The following is an 18571-nucleotide window of genomic DNA, read 5'->3' as shown; positions in this document are numbered from 1 at the left end:
TAAAACTACACACATGTTTATTGCAATACGCATTACAAATACACAAAATCTTATGAAATTTATTTATTTTGACAATTACAATATTGGAATTCTTATATCCTATATTCCTATATAACCATCGCAAGATGTATCCTTCGGTCAACTGCGGCTGGGTCAGTTTTGACCAAAGAGTAAAGAGAAACAGGAGGGAATATATCGGTAGTGGGAGATAGGCTAATCGCGGGCAAAAGTATGTCAGGCAGTCTTGAGCGTCACTTTTTTTTACGTTTATCAGCGCAAAAAAATTGTAAATAAGTGTTAATTGTGAGATATAAGAGCATCATGATGCACTACCAGCTACCAGGCCTGTGGTACAACAATAACAGCTCAAATTATGAAATAACGTTTCATCAGTTAATAATTAAAATCATTCAATATTGGCAGCCATCTTAAGCGTCTTCTCATACTGGAATATATAGTCATTTCCGTCCGCTTCGCTAACACTAAATGCTCCCTTCTGTTTCTCTTTACTCTTTGCTCTTTGCTCTTTCTATACTCTTTCAAAAAGTCGCTTTGCGTACAAATATAGTCCATAAAATAGCAGGAAAAAACAGCAGTTTTCGAGTTTGATTTTTTACACTCTTGCGATATAAAAAAAGGGACATACGAGTCAACTTCGAAGACTAATAAATACCCATCAGTTCTCGAGTGATCCAGCCACCGCCAGCCAAGGATTAATTCGAGGCAATAAAATAATAAATAAACTACAAAAAGAGGCAGTCAAAATAAATAGATTACAAAATAATTTGATAGAAATAATTGAAACAATTGAAAATACTTAATCATAGAGAAAAGATACTGATAAGAAATCTAAATTTAATTTCTTAACCAAAGCTTTTAGAACAAAGCTTTAGAGAGAAAGTTTTATATCAGCTATGATTCAAATATCAAATATGTATCAGACTCACTTGAAATTATATTAGTAAAACATACAGATCGTCAAAAGTTGCAATTTAGATTTTTCAATACTTTTGAACAAGAGAATTATTCTTTGTAATAATAAAGTAAAAATGCAACAAAATTGTTGAAATATAAAACTGCTATCTTCCACTATAGCTTTGTAGACTTCCTTATGTGTAAAATCTTACAAGCAACCATTTTGCGTGGAAGTTAAGTACTCATTGTATTTCTTTTCCTGTGCTTGCTGTAACTTTTGCAGTTTCTTAAGTAAGCCTTTGCTAATTTTTTTACCTTCGGCATCATGCGTCGGCAATCCCTGCATAGAAATATAGAAAAAATACATGAAAACAGAATATAAACTTAGATGTAATGTAAATTTTAAATGTAATGTTATATGCGAGATGAGTAAGATGTTTACCTTATCGTCAAATTGGGAATATTTGTCTTTCTCCAATCTGAACATATCATTTGGCGATATTCTTTTCTGCGCTTCTTTCACCGCTGCCACAGCAGCAGCCTCTGTTTTTCTTTTTTCCTTTTCCAAGATTTTCTCGAGTTCCAATTTCTTTTTAATTTCTTTCTCCTTCAATAACTCTTCCCTGTTAACTAATTTTACTTTACAAGCGCCTTCATTACTGTCTTCTAATCGCACGCCGACGTTCGGCAAAATATCATCGCGCAATCGATCGCATTCTTGCAAAATATCGTTTGCCTTCAAGGTTTTCGCGCAATTTCGAACTTTCTCTCGGAAATTTCCCAGAATTTCAAGATATGGCATAACAGTCTCTTCAACCTGATCATAAAATATACAAAAAATAGGTATATAGGTATATTATAATTACATTTATTTCAAATTGCATTTTAAGATGTCTATATCTATGTAAATTTATTTCTTATTTCAAAATAAGCAGATAAGAAGCTAGGCGAGAATTGGAATACATATTTCAAACGCGCAAAAAAACTTCATCGAGGTTATCAGGAGAACATATTTCGATATCGATCTTACATTTTTACTGACTGCCTCATCATCAATTGGAAATCCGATTGAGTCATACGAGGAAGAAATAGCCCCAAAAATTATAAACATTTTAGTAATATACTTCGCAATCTCGCTGAGAAGAACCGTATTTGGATTTTTACGTTGATTCATGTACACGTTGCAATTTGCCACGAGCTCCCGTATTAAATCGAGAACAGTTCTCGTATCGATATTGTCTGCAATTAATTTCTTTTTAGTGACACGCATCTAGATCTATATCAATGATTAGGAAATAATTGAGATTTAAAGACTTACCGCATAATGCTATATTTATAGAATCCTTTGCAAATTGAAATTTCTCCTTGAGTTCTAGTTCGGAATTGAACCATTTAGTAAAACTGTAACTTCTGATCCTACATTTTACATTTAAAAAGAATTCCTAGAAAAATAAAATAATTTTATTTTTCAGATATATAATGTTCAAGATTGCAAATGTTCGAGATCATAAACGTTTTTGAATATTATTATTCTTTAATTTATCGATAGTGTCATTAGTCATGGCGCAAGATGTAACCCGATATTTATCGAGAGGATCGCCGCAGCGTATCAGTTTCACGTTCACGTCTTCACATTAACCGTACTGTATCGATCTGCTTTTTGTAATTCGTCGACATGGTCTTTTTGACTATCGATTTTCTAAACGAAGATAACTGGCCACCGGCATCTTCGTCATTTTATTCCGCGAAGTCTTAAATCTATTATTATTTCATATGACTGTCGCTAAGGGCTCGTCACATCTCTGGCGCGTTCTTTGTCGATAGCGATTTTAAGACGCCCGCGTTTTCGATTTCAACCAAATTCAAATTACGTTGTTTCTAAATTACGTTGTTCTTTAATTCCGTTATTATTTTTGGTTGTTTAAATAAAATGTTGTGTTATTTCATTGCTTCGGTGTCAGTGGTCTCTCACCCACTTTCCCCCTCCTCACTCACATACGCGCGAACATATAAACTCAAAAATATGTACACAATAAAAAGATTTTAAATATACATCCTTTTAGATGCCTGATATCAAATCAAGATATTATACATACATAAAAATTGTGTACTCACGTTGAGAAATTTTTCGTACTGCACAGCCATATTCATAGTATTATCGCTGTAATCTAAAGTATCTTTCCATGAATGCAGAAGGAAGGCAAGTCTGAGCTGCCTGCTCGAGTGTTTCTTTAAAGCGTCCTGTATCGTCACAAAATTCTTTAGCGACTTTGACATTTTGCAGCCAGCTATAGTCAAGTGGCCAGAGTGCAAGAAATAACTGACCCAATAGGGCTTATCAAAATACGCTTCCGCTTGTGCGAGTTCATTATCATGATGGGGAAATTTAAGATCCACCCCGCCTGTATGAATGTCTAAACTTTTTCCGTGAATTGCGGACGCCATGGCTGAGCATTCGATATGCCATCCTGGACGTCCTTTGCCCCAAGGACTGTCCCACCAGGGTTCACCGGCCTTTGAGCTTTTCCAGAGCACAAAGTCTGTTGCCGACTTCTTCTCAGAGAGCTTATCTGCCGTAATGCTTAAGTCACCTTAGTAAAGAAAAAAGAACATTAGTTAACTTAGTTCTAAAAAATTAATTTAGTTATAAAAAAAACCAAACATGAAAGGTAACTCAAACTTACCTTCTCCCTCTTCCAAACTTGACGTATCGCCATATGCTTCTGGTACAAGCTTAGCATAAAAATGTTTCTCTTGTTTATCAAACTTGCTTACGTCAAAATATACTGATCCATTACTTTCATAAGCAAATCCATTGCCTATTATTCCTTGTACAAACGCTATTATCTCAGGTATATATTCACTAACTCTTGTAAGCACGTTTGGTTTTAATACCTAAAATATTTGTGGAAAAACAATATTAAAAACAAATTGTGTTTGTTTTAGAAACAAATAAAAACATTCTATATTTAAATCTTACATTTAAAGCATCCATATCTTTATGATATTCCGCTTCCCAATGCTGCGATAATTTATTAAATATGGAGTGTTCTGTGACTGTGCTACCTTTAATATCATCTAACCAATTAGCTAAGGGATCTCTAGCCTCTCTCAATAATGCCTGTATAAAAATTATGGCGAAACTTCCGAAAACGTCCATGCTCAGATTTAGGTGAAACTTTGTGAATAGGTTCCTTTTAGATAGAAAACACATATACTAAAAGGATTTTTTGCGACTCCAAAGTTTAGCAACTTTTTTAACATTTTTAACTTACTGCCTCCGCACATACATTTTCCACGCGAAACAAACCAAAACAGCTCTCAAGTAATGTAAACAACCATAAAATCATACACAAAATACAAATATATTAGTTTATATACAAAACAAATAAAAAAATTAGCCGGGCCGGGCTGGGCCAAATGTATGCGTGAACTATTTCGGGACTACCGCACCTCCCCCGAAAGCACGGGGGGGGGGGGGTGTGCGTGAACCTCGGTTCGCGTGGACAGTGTATGCGTGGAGGCAGTAGGTTCCGCCCCCCTGCGGGGGACTCCACTTTTTTCGGTAAAGCAGAGTATACAGCAGAGTATATAAACTAATATATTTGTACTTTGTGTATGATTTTATAGTTGTTTACATTACTTGAGAGCTGTTTTGGTTTGTTTCGCGTGGAAAATGTATGTGCGGAGACAGTAAGTTAAAAATGTTAAAAAAGTTGCTAAAAACTTTGGAGTCGCAAAAAAATCCTTTTGGTATATGTGTTTTCTATCTAAAAGGAACCTATTCACAAAGTTTCACCTAAATCTGAGCATGGACGTTTTCGGAAGTACAGCCAAAATTATTATTTACTTTGCATAAAACAATTTAAAAAAATATATTCTACATTATATGTATCTTAAGTGACTTACTTCTTGAGACTCTAAGATCTTTTTTTCATCCTTCTCTTTCACCGCCTTCTGCAGATCTTCAATAGCTTTCGTTATTCTATTAAACATCTTCTCTAACATGCACTTTTTATCAGCGCAATTTGTAGTTTTTACAACATTCTCAAAATTAGTCATTACTTCTCTGATGTCATCTAATATTCCATTAAGGCTGTGATTTTCTTCCATGTACTTTTCGTACAAGTAGTTCTGCCTTGCTCTTTTTATAATCTTATCATCTATATCAGTAATATTCATCACATATGAGACATCATATTTAAAATAGTCTGACATTACACGGCGTAAAATATCAAAAGATATATATGACCTATAAAAAAGAAATATACATATGAATATCTCGTGGATACATCTAGAAAGCTACTTACTTGCATTATATTACGAAAAATAGAATATCAAAAAATATATAAAGTAAAACTGTTCCATAAAAAGATCTATTGTGTCAAATTGAGCATGACAGCAAAACAGGTGCTTGTCAAAAAGATTGTATTTAGAAATACTGTTAATACCTTGCATGGCCCATGTGCGACGCATCGTAAACAGTAGGTCCACAACTGTACCACGAAACGCGATTTCCAAACTGCGGGACAAACACTTCCTTTTCTTTCGTCAGACTGTTGTACAATCGCAGCACGGGGGCGTCCTTCCTATCTGGCAGATGCCGTGCTGGTTGTGTCCTCTTTGCCATTTCTAATTCGAATGAAGCATCGTTTTTTCAATTAGAAGTATATTTTTTTCGCAACTCGTACAGGTTACCTGATGCATTTCTTTCAATAACCCGAGAGCACCAAGGTGCGCTTTCTCAAAATATTTAGAAAACCGATTACAGTAAAAAATTTTTTTTTGAAACATCGATTATTTATTAATTTATGATTTAGTTTACCTTGCAAAGCAGCCTCTTAAAAATCGAGCCAAAGAGAACTTCGAGATTCGAAAAATCTACCCGAGTGGGAAACCGAGCCCGATATCTCACGTGTGTGACACACAACACACTCAAGTATCTAGATCATGGTGTAGATGACGTTATCGGGAAAGGCCCGTATTCCGTTCCTGCCTACCGACAGTTGTCGGTAGGCAGGAACGGATTACGGGCCCTGCAGTGCGATTCTGTAACTCGTTATGCGTCGTTATGTGCTCATAACGACAGTTGCGCAGCTTTTTTCTTATATAGTATACCTGCGCAACTGTCGTTATAAACACATAACGACAGCATAACGAGTTACAGAATCGCACTGCTGCTGTGCTGCTATTAAATAAAACGGAAGTCGCTGAACAGCGCATATGCGGACAAAGGGCTGCTTTCCAGCTAGATCTGGCATCACGCAATTGGCCGTTGAATAGGGAATTTTAGAAATCTCACGAGTTTCTCTATTCGGCAGTTCTATTGGCGTTATTATTTTTAGGAGCAATTTCACCAACCACGGTTAGCTAGATTCACATTGCGTCCGATGTTCGACGTACGACGATCCGACATCCAATTACAGAATTTATTATTAGAGACAAAAATTTCCTATTGGATGTCGGATCGTCGTACGTCGAACATCGGACGCAGTGTGAATCAAAGCAGGGAGCACACACTTCTGCACAACGCATAATGCGTAAGCATAAGAAAATTGATTGGTCCATACACATGTGCATAAGGAAATAGACCAATCAGTTTTCTTATTCTTACGCATTATGCGTTATGCAGAAGTGTGTGCTCCCCGCTTAAAGCACCAGAAATAAGTTGGCGCTGCAAGTTCATATTTTTTAATGAACTATAGCTCAAACGATTGCTCCCTAATTGCTCCCCTTTTAAAATTATTATTTTTTGAGATATTTAATAAAAACGGAAAATTTCTAATTTTTATTGAAAAACATATTTATAATAACTCTGTGCAACTAAATCCGGCATAGAACGATTGCTCCTTATTGCTCCATCATAATTTTAATGATTTATTGCATTTTTATTGAAAAATTAACAAATTAATCATTTCACAAGTACGCCGCCGCCGTCACTATCGGCCGCCTATTGTAACTATGGCTCGGCAGCCATTGGCGGAAATATTCAAACGTAATATAATAGCTCTATTGTTCATAACTATATCACAAAGAGTTTAGTCAACATTTCCTATTGATTTTCGGTAGAATAACTATTTCTCGCTTCGCTCTATTGGGATTTTCAATCGCTCCATTCGTATAATTAATTTTGTATGATATTTTAGCAAAGAACTGTTTATTTTCTTGGAAAAGTACATTTCTCACAGTCTTCTGTAAGTATATCCAACATAAAACGATTGCTCCTTAATTGCCCACCTGTCAGCATTGTGCATGAGCCCTTATTGACGTTAGGCTGAGTTTCCACTGTGCGCGTCACCCGTCGCGTCATCTGTCGTTAAAGCCCCTTGCACAATGTCAGGCAACAGGCAATAGGAACAGGGAATAGAAATCAGAAATCATGTATAAATGCAGAATAAACAGTGACACAGACAATAGACACAGAGTTTCCGTCACGTTGGAAATTTTGTGCCTATTGCCTGTTGCCAACCAATCATAGCATTCAAACTTTTTAGGTTGTAATTAACGATTTTTTTGTTATTTCCTGTTCCTATTGCCTGTTGTCTGGCATTGTGCAAGGGGCTTAACCAATCTAAACATCCCATTACAAATAATGTAATAAAATAAGATGTTTTGATTGGTCGCGACGGATAACGCGACGCATGACGCGCTCAGTGGAAACTCAGCCTTATTTGCGCGCATATCGCATATCGTATATTATAATTTATATCCCGTTCACGGAGCGACGAATCGCCAGGTCAAAAAGCGAAGCGCACGTGTTGCGTGACGTCAGGCGACGCCAGTCGTGGGGTCACGGGAAACAGCCGTACGGCGCGGCGGCGATTGGCCGAGCCTGGAGGACCGGGCCAATCGCCGCCGGTGTCTGTCCGCAATGGTCGCGTAAACTTTTTCCGGCCATCTTGTTATTATTTTCGAAAATCTTGAGGTTGGAATTTCGGGAAGACGCAGTACGTACGAGCGAGCGTGACGATCGTCTTCGGCACTGTGTTCCCGAGCGACCGGCGTGAGAAAAACGCGGCTCGCATGAGGTTAGGAGCGCGGGGTTGCGACGAAGAGAACGGTCTCGGCGGTGGGTATCGTGCGAGCCTCTCCGCAGAACGGAGTCGATCTCGCCTCGCTAGCGACCGTCGCAGAAGTAGCAAGGGTGGCGGAGTGAGTGAGAAACTGTGAAGAGAGAGAGAGACGAGGAATGTGTACGTGCGAGTGACGAAGGCGGGAGAGTAAGAGAAAGAGAGAGGGGAAGAGTGTGCGAGAGTGAGAAGAGCGCGCGTGAGCGAGTGAGAGGGGGCGACACGGTGAGGAATGACGAGTGCGTGAAACGAGGTACGAAAGTTGGTGGTCGTGCGCGGGAATCAGCGATTGTGTGTTTGACCCTTTTATGCTTGTGATTCGCGCCGAGGTGGCCCGGCCGTCGGCGCGGAACGTGTGCTTTTTTTAATTTCCGAAAACGGCGAGCGAGTACGTGTATGAGAGTGTGAACACGGTAAGTGCGACGCGTCGTTTCCCGCGGCGCCTTCTCCGCTCCACGGCTCGACGACGCAACGGACGAACGGGGGCGGCCGAGACTCGGCGCGCGGGGACGCCGAGATCGCGCGAGAGCGAGGACGGCTTCGCGGCCGTGCCGACGGACGCGTCGCCGCCTCCTCGCCCGCGCCCAGGATAGCCGACCGCGTCGCCCGTCCGTCCGCGTGACGATCTGCGCCCGCGGTCGATTCGCACATAACCTTGCTTCCGATTGTCAAATGTAGGTTAGATCGGGCGGCCGCGGCGGATCGGTGACCTCTCTTGCGCGGGCACGTCGGAAAGCGGCGACTCCTTCCTCCTTCTTTTCCTCCTTCTCCTCCTCCTCCTCCTCATCCTCCTCATCCTCCTCATCCTCATCCTCATCCTCATCCTCCTCATTTTGTCCACCCTAGTCCACCCTGGTCACGCGCGCGTTCTCGCCGCGGGGTGTCTGCCGCGCCACGGATCGCCCCCGTTCTTTTAAAGCGGCGCCGAGAGCACGTGCGACGTAGGTTCCTAACGGCACCCCTGCTGTCTTCGAGTACCGTTGCACAATGTTTGTTCGTCCAATACCGTCCCCTGGTATCGAACGATCTTGAAACTTGTCCACGCTAGACTTCTAATTGATGACAATGATATCTGGAATAAAGCTTGTGTACTTTTGTCGAAATCTACTGTCTGTTTATCATAGGTACATCGGCTATGCCTTATCTATGGCGTTGCTTGTGTAGTTTAGAAATGAGTCTTAGATTTATAAAACTCAGTACGTATATCGTGCTCGTTTACATGCCAGTTTACATGCCGATCGATGTACCTAAGCATTTTAAGTATTTTCACATGTCTTTTTTATTTAAAAGGTAAAACGTACGAAAGGACATACAGTTAAGATACGCAATGGCAACTTTGGCTGAGCAAGCATCTAAATTATTGGACTTCAATCAGAAATTGGATATAACGCTCCTCGACAATATAGTAGGATGTATGTATACCGGGATAGGTGAGCAGCAGAGAGTCGCCCAAGAAGTGTTAACAACCCTTAAAGAACATCCAAATGCCTGGACACGGGTAGATACCATTCTAGAATATTCACAGGTAAATGTTGGCAAAGTTGTTTCTCATCTCTCGTTGCACACGTACATATTACATATATTTGCAAATAATTGTATTGCTGCTTCAGAATCAACAAACAAAATATTATGGTTTGCAAATATTGGAGCAAGTCATAAAGACACGATGGAAAGTATTACCGAGAAATCAGTGCGAAGGTATAAAAAAATACATTGTAGGCCTTATCATAAAGACGAGCAGCGATCCAGAGACGATGGAAGCTTCCAAAGTTTATCTTAACAAACTTAATATGATCCTCGTACAAGTGAGTAAAAGTTATTCCTCTGTGAGAGATATTTCTTTGCGAATGCCTGATGGTATATTAACAATGTTTATTCGCACCTCCAAATGCCGAATAATGATAACATTGTTTTCAACTTTTTGACAAATTAAGACTAACATTTTAATACAGTTTTATCAATTTATCTAAAAACTTTTTATTTAATTGACTATGTGTTCGTTCCTTTGTCACAAGCTTTTATATGATGCATCCTCATTCATGTTTTGTACTGTTTTATGTCTTATTGTTTAAGTTTTATATTATTTTAGCCTCTATTACCAATTTTCTATTATTTTTTACTTATTCTATTATGTAATCTTTAACGTTAATTTTTACGTGCCTTTATATTGAGATTGCTGAAGAAGACTCAGCAAGTCGAAACGTACAATGCGCTTTAACATATTACTATGAATAAATTTGCATTTTTTTCTTTATCTAATGCCTTTTTGTGCTCATTAGCTGCTTACCTTTTTTCTTAAGTTTTTTTTTATGGATCAAGCATCTGACTTTTTATTTTTAATTTAACAATGTTATTTTGTCAGGTACTGAAGCGCGAGTGGCCAAAAAATTGGGAGTCCTTTATCAGTGACATTGTTGGGGCGAGTAAAACTAACGAGAGCCTCTGTCAAAATAATATGGCTATCTTGAAACTTTTGTCAGAGGAAGTATTTGACTTCTCCAGCGGCCAGCTCACTCAGACAAAGGCAAAACACTTAAAGGATACAATGTGCAGCGAATTTTCACAGATATTCCAGCTTTGCCAATTTGTGATGGATAATTCACAAAATGTTCCGTTGGTAGCAGTCACGTTAGAGACGCTACTGAGGTTTTTAAATTGGATTCCACTTGGTTATATTTTTGAAACCAAATTGATAACTACTTTAATATTCAAGGTATCGTGTCTTATCACATATCATTCTGTCTTTCGTTATATTTTGCGTTTTAAATACAAGTTAATTTGCGTCCTGCTGCCTTATTTGTAATAACTAATAACCTTTGTTTCTAATTCACAGTTTTTGAACGTACCAATATTTCGAAATGTCACTCTAAAGTGTCTAACTGAAATTGCGGCAGTCACCGCAACAGTGCCGAATTATGATGACATGTTCGTTATATTATTTATCAACACGATGCAGCAATTGGAACTAATGCTTCCACTGGAAACTAATATACGTGAAGCATACGCAGCTGGTCAAGACCAAGAACAAAATTTTATTCAGAACCTAGCCATGTTTCTTTGCACTTATCTAAAAGATCATGGCGAGCTAATAGAGAAAAAACAATTGAATGAGACCCTAGTAAAGGCTTTACATTACCTCGTTCTTATCTCTGAGGTCGACGAGGTTGAAATCTTTAAAATCTGTTTAGAATATTGGAATGGATTAGCAGCTGACTTGTACAAAGAGAATCCTTTCGTGACCTCGTCGCCACTTTTCATGTCTAAAAACATGACAGTTCCACCTCGGAGATTCTTTTACGGTCCGATTTTGACAAAAGTACGATATATTATGATCAGCAGAATGGCAAAGCCCGAAGAAGTGCTTGTTGTGGAAAATGAGAACGGTGAGGTTGTCAGAGAATTCATGAAAGACACTGATTCTATTAATCTCTATAAAAACATGAGAGAGACTCTTGTATATCTTACTCATCTTGATTATTTGGACACGGAGAGAGTAATGACAGAGAAACTGCAAAATCAGGTTAACGGTACAGAATGGTCTTGGAAGAATCTCAATACGGTAACTGTCTTTCATAAGACACATAATAAATAATAGAATGTTGAGTGAGACTATGTTAGTATCATATTTATCATTTCTTTATCTCTTAGCTGTGCTGGGCAATAGGCAGTATTTCGGGTGCTATGCATGAAGAAGATGAAAAACGTTTTTTAGTGACCGTAATCAAGGATCTACTTGGTCTATGCGAACAGAAAAAAGGCAAAGATAATAAAGCTATAATTGCCAGCAATATCATGTATGTTGTTGGCCAGTATCCACGGTTTCTCCGAGCCCATTGGAAATTTTTAAAGACTGTTGTAAATAAACTTTTTGAGTTTATGCATGGTAAGTAGAGATATTTTTATAATGAAAATTTTCTGCCGTTTAATACAATTCGAACATAAATAAGCGAAAGAATTTTTATTCGTGTTTCAGAAACGCACGATGGAGTGCAAGATATGGCCTGCGATACTTTTATTAAAATAGCACTGAAATGCAGACGACATTTTGTTACTGTACAAATAGGGGAAGCAATGCCATTCATTGAAGAAATTCTTTCTACAATTAGCACAATCATATGCGATCTTCAAACACAACAAGTAAGACATAATGGTTTTGTTTCATATATTTAATTATGTGATGTGCAATATTATACAATTTAATATCATACAATAGGTACATACATTCTACGAAGCAGTTGGCTATATGATAAGTGCTCAAGCCGATACTCTAGTGCAGGAACAGTTAATTGAGAAATACATGCTTCTCCCTAATCAAGTTTGGGATGACATTATAAGTCAGGCGTCTAAGGTATGTCATAATACGCAGTGTATTTTAGAAAAAAGAAATAGATACTTTACATTCGCATGTATGTACTGTTATTGCAATATGAATGTTTTTTGCCAGAATGTAGATGTCTTGAAGGACCAAGAAGCCGTGAAACAACTCGCCAGCATCTTAAAAACAAATGTTAGAGCTTGTAAAGCTCTTGGGCACCCGTACGTGATACAGTTAGGGAAAATATACTTAGATATGTTGAATGTTTATAAGGTACATTTTTACTTATATGTAAAATTTTTCAAGGTAATAATTTATGTGTGATACAAGTTTAAATTTGCTTCAGGTTATGAGTGAAAATATAAGTGCTGCGATAGCTGTAAATGGTGAAATAGTGATGAAACAACCTTTAATTAAGAGTATGAGAGTAGTGAAAAAGGAAACATTGAAATTAATATCGGATTGGGTGAGCAGGACAAATGATCATCAAATGGTAAGTTTCTCGTTCATAAACTGTCTTTTGTCTTTCTTCAAACTTTTCTAAATTTCTCTCTTCAACGTATTTTATTCGCATAAAGTACTTACGGAGATTTTTTTTAATAGGTATTGGAAAACTTTATACCGCCGTTATTGGACGCTGTTTTACTGGATTATCAAAAGACAAATGTTCATTGTGCTAGAGAGCCCGAAGTGCTTAGTGCTATGGCTACCATAGTAAATAAATTGGAAGCCCATATCACTAGCGAGGTGCCCAAAATATTTGATGCAGTATTTGAATGTACTTTAGAAATGATAAACAAAGACTTTGAAGAATTTCCTGAACACAGAACAAACTTTTTCCTTCTCTTACAAGTAAGTGAAGCAATCTGGCTGTTTTTACACGATTAAGGACTCCTCCGAGCTGTATTTAAATATTTTACTTTTATTTTTTAATTTAGGCGGTGAATGTCCATTGTTTTCCTGCATTTCTTTCAATTCCACCAGCTCAATTTAAGCTGGTACTTGACTCAATTATTTGGGCTTTTAAACATACGATGAGGAATGTAGCAGATACAGGATTACAAATTCTTTATCAACTTCTATTAAATATTGAACAGCATGAGCAAGCGGGTCAGAGTTTTTATCAAACATATTTTACGGATATTCTACAACATGTATTCAGTGTCGTCACAGATACATCACACACTGCAGGTAAAGTAATAGTATAGTTGTGTAAAAACACACAATTGTTAATTAACTAATTAATTAATATTTATAATGATATTAATGTATATTTTTATATATTTGATTGATTATTTATGTACAGGTCTGACTATGCACGCGACTATTCTTGCTTATATGTTTACACTGATTGAACGTGGGAAAATTCAGGTGCCGCTTGGCCCTGTGCCTGATAATACTTTATACATACAAGAATTTGTTGCAAGATTGCTTAAAGCAGCCTTTCCGCATTTAACCGATAATCAGATTAAAATAACTGTGCAAGGTTTGTTCCATCTTAATCAAGATATCACCGCATTCAAGGAACATCTCAGAGACTTTCTCGTGCAAATCAAAGTAAGTAACATTCAACATTCGTACTTGCACATTTTATCAGAGAATGTATATGAAATAGCTAATATTGTTTCGCAAATTGTTTAACGAGGCAAAGTAGCAGACTAGACGGAAGTTATTCCTTTTTAAGTTTTAAAATAAGTAATTTTAATACTTTTTTCCATTTAGGAATATACGGGTGAGGATGATTCTGAGCTTTATTTGGAGGAACGAGAAACAGCTTTACGGCTAGCCCAAGAGGAAAAAAGGCGGCAACAAATGGCAGTACCAGGCATTATTAATCCTCACGATATACCAGAAGAGATGCAGGACTGAATTAACCGTAGTCCTTGTCTATCGTTTTCTGCACATCTGAATGAGAAACACTCTGTTAAAGTAATTATTGTATCCTTTGAGCTGTAATTATCCCTACGACATCACCATCAAAAAGATAAATAGACAAATATTAATTACTTACTAAAACTGAGTCTGCGAAAAGAAACTACACCCTTGTTAAGGAGGTAAGCCCGAAACGTGGTGACTGTTTGTTTGTTATAGGATTCTAAAAAAAAGAAATTCGAGTTTCCGTTGTGGATAATGGGACAATTGCCTGCTAGCGATGCTATTTCATGTAATGAAATAAAAGTCGGTTGTCTAAGAAACGATATCTCTAGGATAAAAACTTTTACAGATTAATTCCCAGTTAATCAGAATTATTAAAAAATTGGTGGATATAGCGAAAGTAACATTACCAGTCTTCAGAATTACCCTCAAATAAGCCGATATATATATATATATATATATATATATATATATATATATATATATATATATATATATTTCGCATACCATGAATTTCTCTGTATAAAATTTTCCACACGAAACCTATAATATTGCTATATTAAGTTTCGTTCTAGCATTTCTATATGCGAGTTAAAAAAAACGCTATAGTCCACAGAATTGTTTTGTGCACACTATTGGCCACTTAAATTTATTGTCGAATGAATATGTATGTATGTATGTATGTAAGCTTACTTGTGATAGCTTATACTAATGTATTGATACATGAATTTGTTATAATATAAATACTACGAAGAAAATTTTTTTTCCTGTTCCATACTTTTTATTCGGTAAAACGATATATTCATTCATACAAATTGAGGATACGTAATTATTTAGCAACGATGCCGATAAAATAATTTCTTTTTTTCTGAAAGGTAACAAATAAATGGAACATTTACAGTGATATGAAAGACACGCGCGCGAGCGCGCGCGGGTGTTAAAAAACTTGCATCTACTAGACGAATACGCAGATATATAATATATCTAGCAATCCGAGTAATTCAAAGCCATGTAAAAAATAAAAAATTATATAAATATATATAAAGCAGCGACCTATTTAAACTTGTTAGATAATTAATGCATTTATTTGATCATTATACATATGATAGAATTTCAGTGAATACTTGGTGAATTAGTGTACTTTGTCGGGCGTGAGTGGATAGGATATCTCTGGTGGTTTGCGTGAGATGAGATGTGTATAAGGGTACTATTGGGTTTGTGACCGATGTAAAAGAATTAATTCTTACTGCAATGAATCATATAACGATTGTCGTATGTATGTTTAAATCAGTGTAGAGCTTTAAAGTGAAATACGTCGATATTATACTTACGTGCAAAAGGGGGCGTGAGCGATCGGGGATTGAGATATTTTCTTGTGAATAATTTGCATAAAATAGTATCGTCGCAGCAGGCTCTGGAGATGATGTGTAAGTGAAGGCGCGTGTTTTTATCTGACGATCATTGAGCGAAGTTGTAAAATAATATCATTATTATTACTATTATTATGAGCCATACAGTGGATACTTGTAAATTAAAATGATCGCAACCGTACGTTTAGGACTTATTTAGGTACCATCCTGTCTCGATTTTTGCGTTGTCGAAACTTAGCTTAGCAATCACGAGCGAAACATTACGCTGAGGAAGATGCGTTACATAGATAAAGGGATCGAGTCTTTTAATACATTCTGTTTTTACGAATCATACCGTTGTATCATTAGTCGTGCGCGGCGTTCTATTGAGGTTGAACGACAAATTTAAATAAACGAATTTGATTCATTGTATTATCGCCTTGTTTTCATTGTCTGAGACACTGCGGGCTCTCTCTTATTACCTATAAGAACGTTCCAGTTTTTAAAGACAATATTATATCTTTGATCCATCATATTATCTATATGTCTGGTCGTTGCAGGAAAACTGTCAAAAGCAACATAAAGATGCAGTCAAATTTTCAGATTATATTAGCTTATTTTGGCTGCATTCCGATATTTACTGTCAGCAACTGTCAGTACTGAAAATCTATAGTATATATGACGTAAAATATAGAAAAATATAGCTTTTCAGAGAGTCGATTCTGTATCTTAGGACGAGGTGAAAATTACAAAAGTGAGGAAATTCACTAGAGAATCTACAATTTCATTTGTCGAAATCTAGTAAATCTGTTCACTTTTGTAATTTTCACCTCGTCTCAAAATACAGAATCGACCTCCAGTACTGACAGTGAATATCGGAATGCAGCCTAAGTATTCCAATGTAGTCAATAGTAGTATTGTAATATTGTAGTTGTTATATTTGTATAAATATCATACGGTAAATAAGAGAAGTGAATGAAAGGGGGAGAGCCAATCTCAATTCATATAAATTCTTGATATGAGCTTGAAATTTTTATCGCACATTAAATAAATAGTTTAGCGAAATATTTAGTCTCGGGTGAATCAAGCTTATCTGTTATATTTGGGTCTTGAAGTGATGATAAGCGAATTGATAGAGCTTGATACGTGGTTAATATTGATAATTAAGCTGCAATCTATATAGAGGGTTTGTGAAAAAATGTTATTTATTAAATAAACATTTTGTACGTTTCACGAGACAAATCGTATCTGGTACTCGATTCTTGGAGGTTGCTCACTGACTTTTGCTCCCGCACAGGGGAGCCACTGTGCCTGGTAGCTAGCGGCGCAAATTTCAAAGCATCAGCGAAAGAATCAAAGAATTGTGATAATTAATGAGTGGCGAAAAATACGCAAAGTGATCTGTGGAAAAATTAAAAAAAGAGCTCCGTTCTCGGGGAGCAAAAATAACGGGAAAAAAGAAGGATTTACAAGATCGGTAAGGTGACATATATCCAACTAGGGATGTGTCGGATATCCGGCAACTATCCGGTATCCGGCCACTTTTTCACTATTCGGCTATCCGGCCGGATAGCCGGATAGTTAATTTATCCGATTCAAGGTCGGTAAATGACGCGTCGGTAGCGAAGCGTCGCTACCGACGCGTCATTTACCGACCTTGGTCTATATGCATGTGTATAAGGAAATAGACCAATCCGTTTCTTTATGCATATGGTTATGCACCTATGCAAGTTTGTCTGGATAGACCTTTAAGCGGAGAGCACACACTTCTGCATAACGCATAATATGTAAGCATAAGAAAACTGATTGGTCTATTTCTTTATGCACATGTGTATAGACCAATTAATTTTCTTATGCTTACGCATTATGCGTTGTGCAGAAGTGTGTGATCCCCGCATTAAGCAGTAAGTTGGATTCAGACAGGACGCGTCAAGCGTCAAACAGCGAGCAGCAACCAATATGCGAGGCGATATTTTTTACGCCACTACTGATTTTACCTCGTTGATTGAGTTGCTGCTTGCTGCTTGACGCTTTCCTGTCTAAATCCAGCTTAAGACGTTAGCAGCAAACAAATTAGCCAATCACCGTCAAGAACTTAAGGCACGGCCCTAAGCGGTAACGAATCCATACCGTTGATTTCCTTATTGCTTAAGTTTCACTGCCTACGTTTTTCTATGTGCCACGGCCTTTATTATAGTCGTAACCAGGGAGTCGATTGTGTATCTTGAAACGAGGTGAAAATTACAAAAGTGAACAGATTTTACTAGATTTCCACAAATGAAATCGTAGATACGCTAGTGAATTTCCTCACTTTTGTAATTTTCACCTCATTTCAAGATGCACAATCGACTCCCAGTAAACTTAAGGCTTTCACACAAAATGCCGTAAGGACGTAAAACGTAAGCGTAAGAAAATCGATCAATCCCAATCAAGTATTTTCCCCTATGGGGTTACGGACAGCACAATACTTGATTGGGATTGGTCGATTTTTTTACGCTTACGTTTTACGTTCTTACGCGATTTTATGTATGAAGGCTTTTATTTTGATGATGTGTGAAGGCCTTTATATATAGGACGTGCTTTTTATTAATGCCATAAGGACGTAAAACGTAAGCTAAGAAAATTGATCAATCCCAATCGAGTATTTTCTCCTACTGGGGTTCCAGACAGCACATCAAATACTTGATTGGGATTAGTCAATTTTCTTACGTTTTACGTCCTTACGCGATTTTATTAAAGAGCCTCAAAACCCTTTGAGGCTCTCTAGATTTTATGTATGAAGGCTTTTATTCTGATTGATTAAATTTCAATCCAATCTCAGGCCGGTATTCATAATCATATCTTATTTCAAGACCGTCTTAATACTACGTTTACGCGAGCGTTACTTCTGTAGTAACTTATTACGATAATTCACTCGTTTAGGGTGCGTTCCCACTATACGCGTCGCGCGTCGCGTCACGACGCCGCGTCATGAGTTATCCAATCAAAACGTTTCATTTTATGACGCGGCGTCGTGACGCGACGCGCGACGCGTATAGTGGGAACGC

At 37.4% G+C, this 18571-nt stretch overlaps 2 protein-coding genes across 11 annotated transcripts; one reads left to right on the top strand and one right to left on the bottom strand.

Moving 5' to 3' along the window:
- On the bottom strand, positions 1-6093 carry LOC139814306 (cysteine--tRNA ligase, cytoplasmic-like). 4 transcript variants are annotated; one of them, XM_071780482.1, is made up of 11 exons: positions 5741-6093; positions 5367-5547; positions 4825-5167; positions 3896-4036; positions 3600-3810; positions 3241-3506; positions 3031-3156; positions 2234-2357; positions 1946-2154; positions 1358-1732; positions 1-1255 (listed from the first exon to the last, which is right to left on the bottom strand). In XM_071780482.1, the coding sequence occupies exons 2-11, from the start codon at positions 5543-5545 to the stop codon at positions 1124-1126; spliced, it is 2106 nt and encodes a 701-aa protein (XP_071636583.1). In that variant the 5' UTR covers positions 5546-5547; positions 5741-6093; the 3' UTR covers positions 1-1123. The 4 variants fall into 4 exon arrangements, with proteins under 4 accessions (XP_071636583.1, XP_071636584.1, XP_071636582.1 ...); XM_071780483.1 differs by having other exon boundaries at positions 3031-3506; positions 3896-3937; XM_071780481.1 differs by having other exon boundaries at positions 3031-3506; positions 5741-6092.
- Positions 6094-7828: 1735 nt separating this feature from the next.
- Positions 7829-15956, top strand: Emb (exportin-1 emb). Of its 7 annotated transcripts, none has more exons than XR_011732627.1 (15): positions 8001-8398; positions 9276-9510; positions 9596-9790; positions 10348-10698; positions 10819-11544; positions 11634-11868; positions 11959-12122; positions 12199-12333; positions 12430-12573; positions 12647-12793; positions 12904-13152; positions 13239-13491; positions 13607-13857; positions 14023-14229; positions 14392-15956. XR_011732627.1 is itself a non-coding variant. In XM_071781506.1 (15 exons), exons 3-15 carry the CDS (start codon positions 9313-9315, stop codon positions 14167-14169), a joined length of 3195 nt encoding a protein of 1064 aa, XP_071637607.1. In that variant the 5' UTR covers positions 8002-8398; positions 9110-9181; positions 9276-9312; the 3' UTR covers positions 14170-15956. The 7 variants fall into 7 exon arrangements, 6 of the variants coding, with proteins under 6 accessions (XP_071637606.1, XP_071637609.1, XP_071637607.1 ...); XM_071781506.1 differs by adding an exon at positions 9110-9181 and having other exon boundaries at positions 8002-8398; positions 14023-15956; XM_071781505.1 differs by lacking the exon at positions 8001-8398 and adding an exon at positions 7829-7984 and having other exon boundaries at positions 14023-15956.
- The last annotated feature ends 2615 nt before the right edge of the window (positions 15957-18571 follow it).

This window comes from Temnothorax longispinosus, chromosome 6 (assembly GCF_030848805.1).
Source record: "Temnothorax longispinosus isolate EJ_2023e chromosome 6, Tlon_JGU_v1, whole genome shotgun sequence".
Classification (NCBI taxonomy): domain Eukaryota; kingdom Metazoa; phylum Arthropoda; class Insecta; order Hymenoptera; family Formicidae; genus Temnothorax; species Temnothorax longispinosus.
Note: the sequence above shows the minus strand (reverse complement) of the source record. Positions and strands in the feature narration are given on the sequence as shown.

Excerpts from the sequence above, each read along its gene's own strand:
- LOC139814306 (XM_071780481.1), bottom strand. The coding sequence starts at position 5,545 with ATGGCAAAGAGGACACAACCAGCACGGCATCTGCCAGATAGGAAGGAC. Across the intron at positions 5,168-5,366 it reads TCGCACATGGGCCATGCAAG|GTCATATATATCTTTTGATA; the intron begins GTATTAACAGTA and ends TCTTTTTTATAG. Across the intron at positions 1,256-1,357 it reads ATTCCCAATTTGACGATAAG|GGATTGCCGACGCATGATGC; the intron begins GTAAACATCTTA and ends ATTTCTATGCAG.
- Emb (XM_071781505.1), top strand. The coding sequence starts at position 9,313 with ATGGCAACTTTGGCTGAGCAAGCATCTAAATTATTGGACTTCAATCAG. Across the intron at positions 9,791-10,347 it reads TTAATATGATCCTCGTACAA|GTACTGAAGCGCGAGTGGCC; the intron begins GTGAGTAAAAGT and ends TTATTTTGTCAG. Across the intron at positions 11,869-11,958 it reads ACTTTTTGAGTTTATGCATG|AAACGCACGATGGAGTGCAA; the intron begins GTAAGTAGAGAT and ends TTCGTGTTTCAG.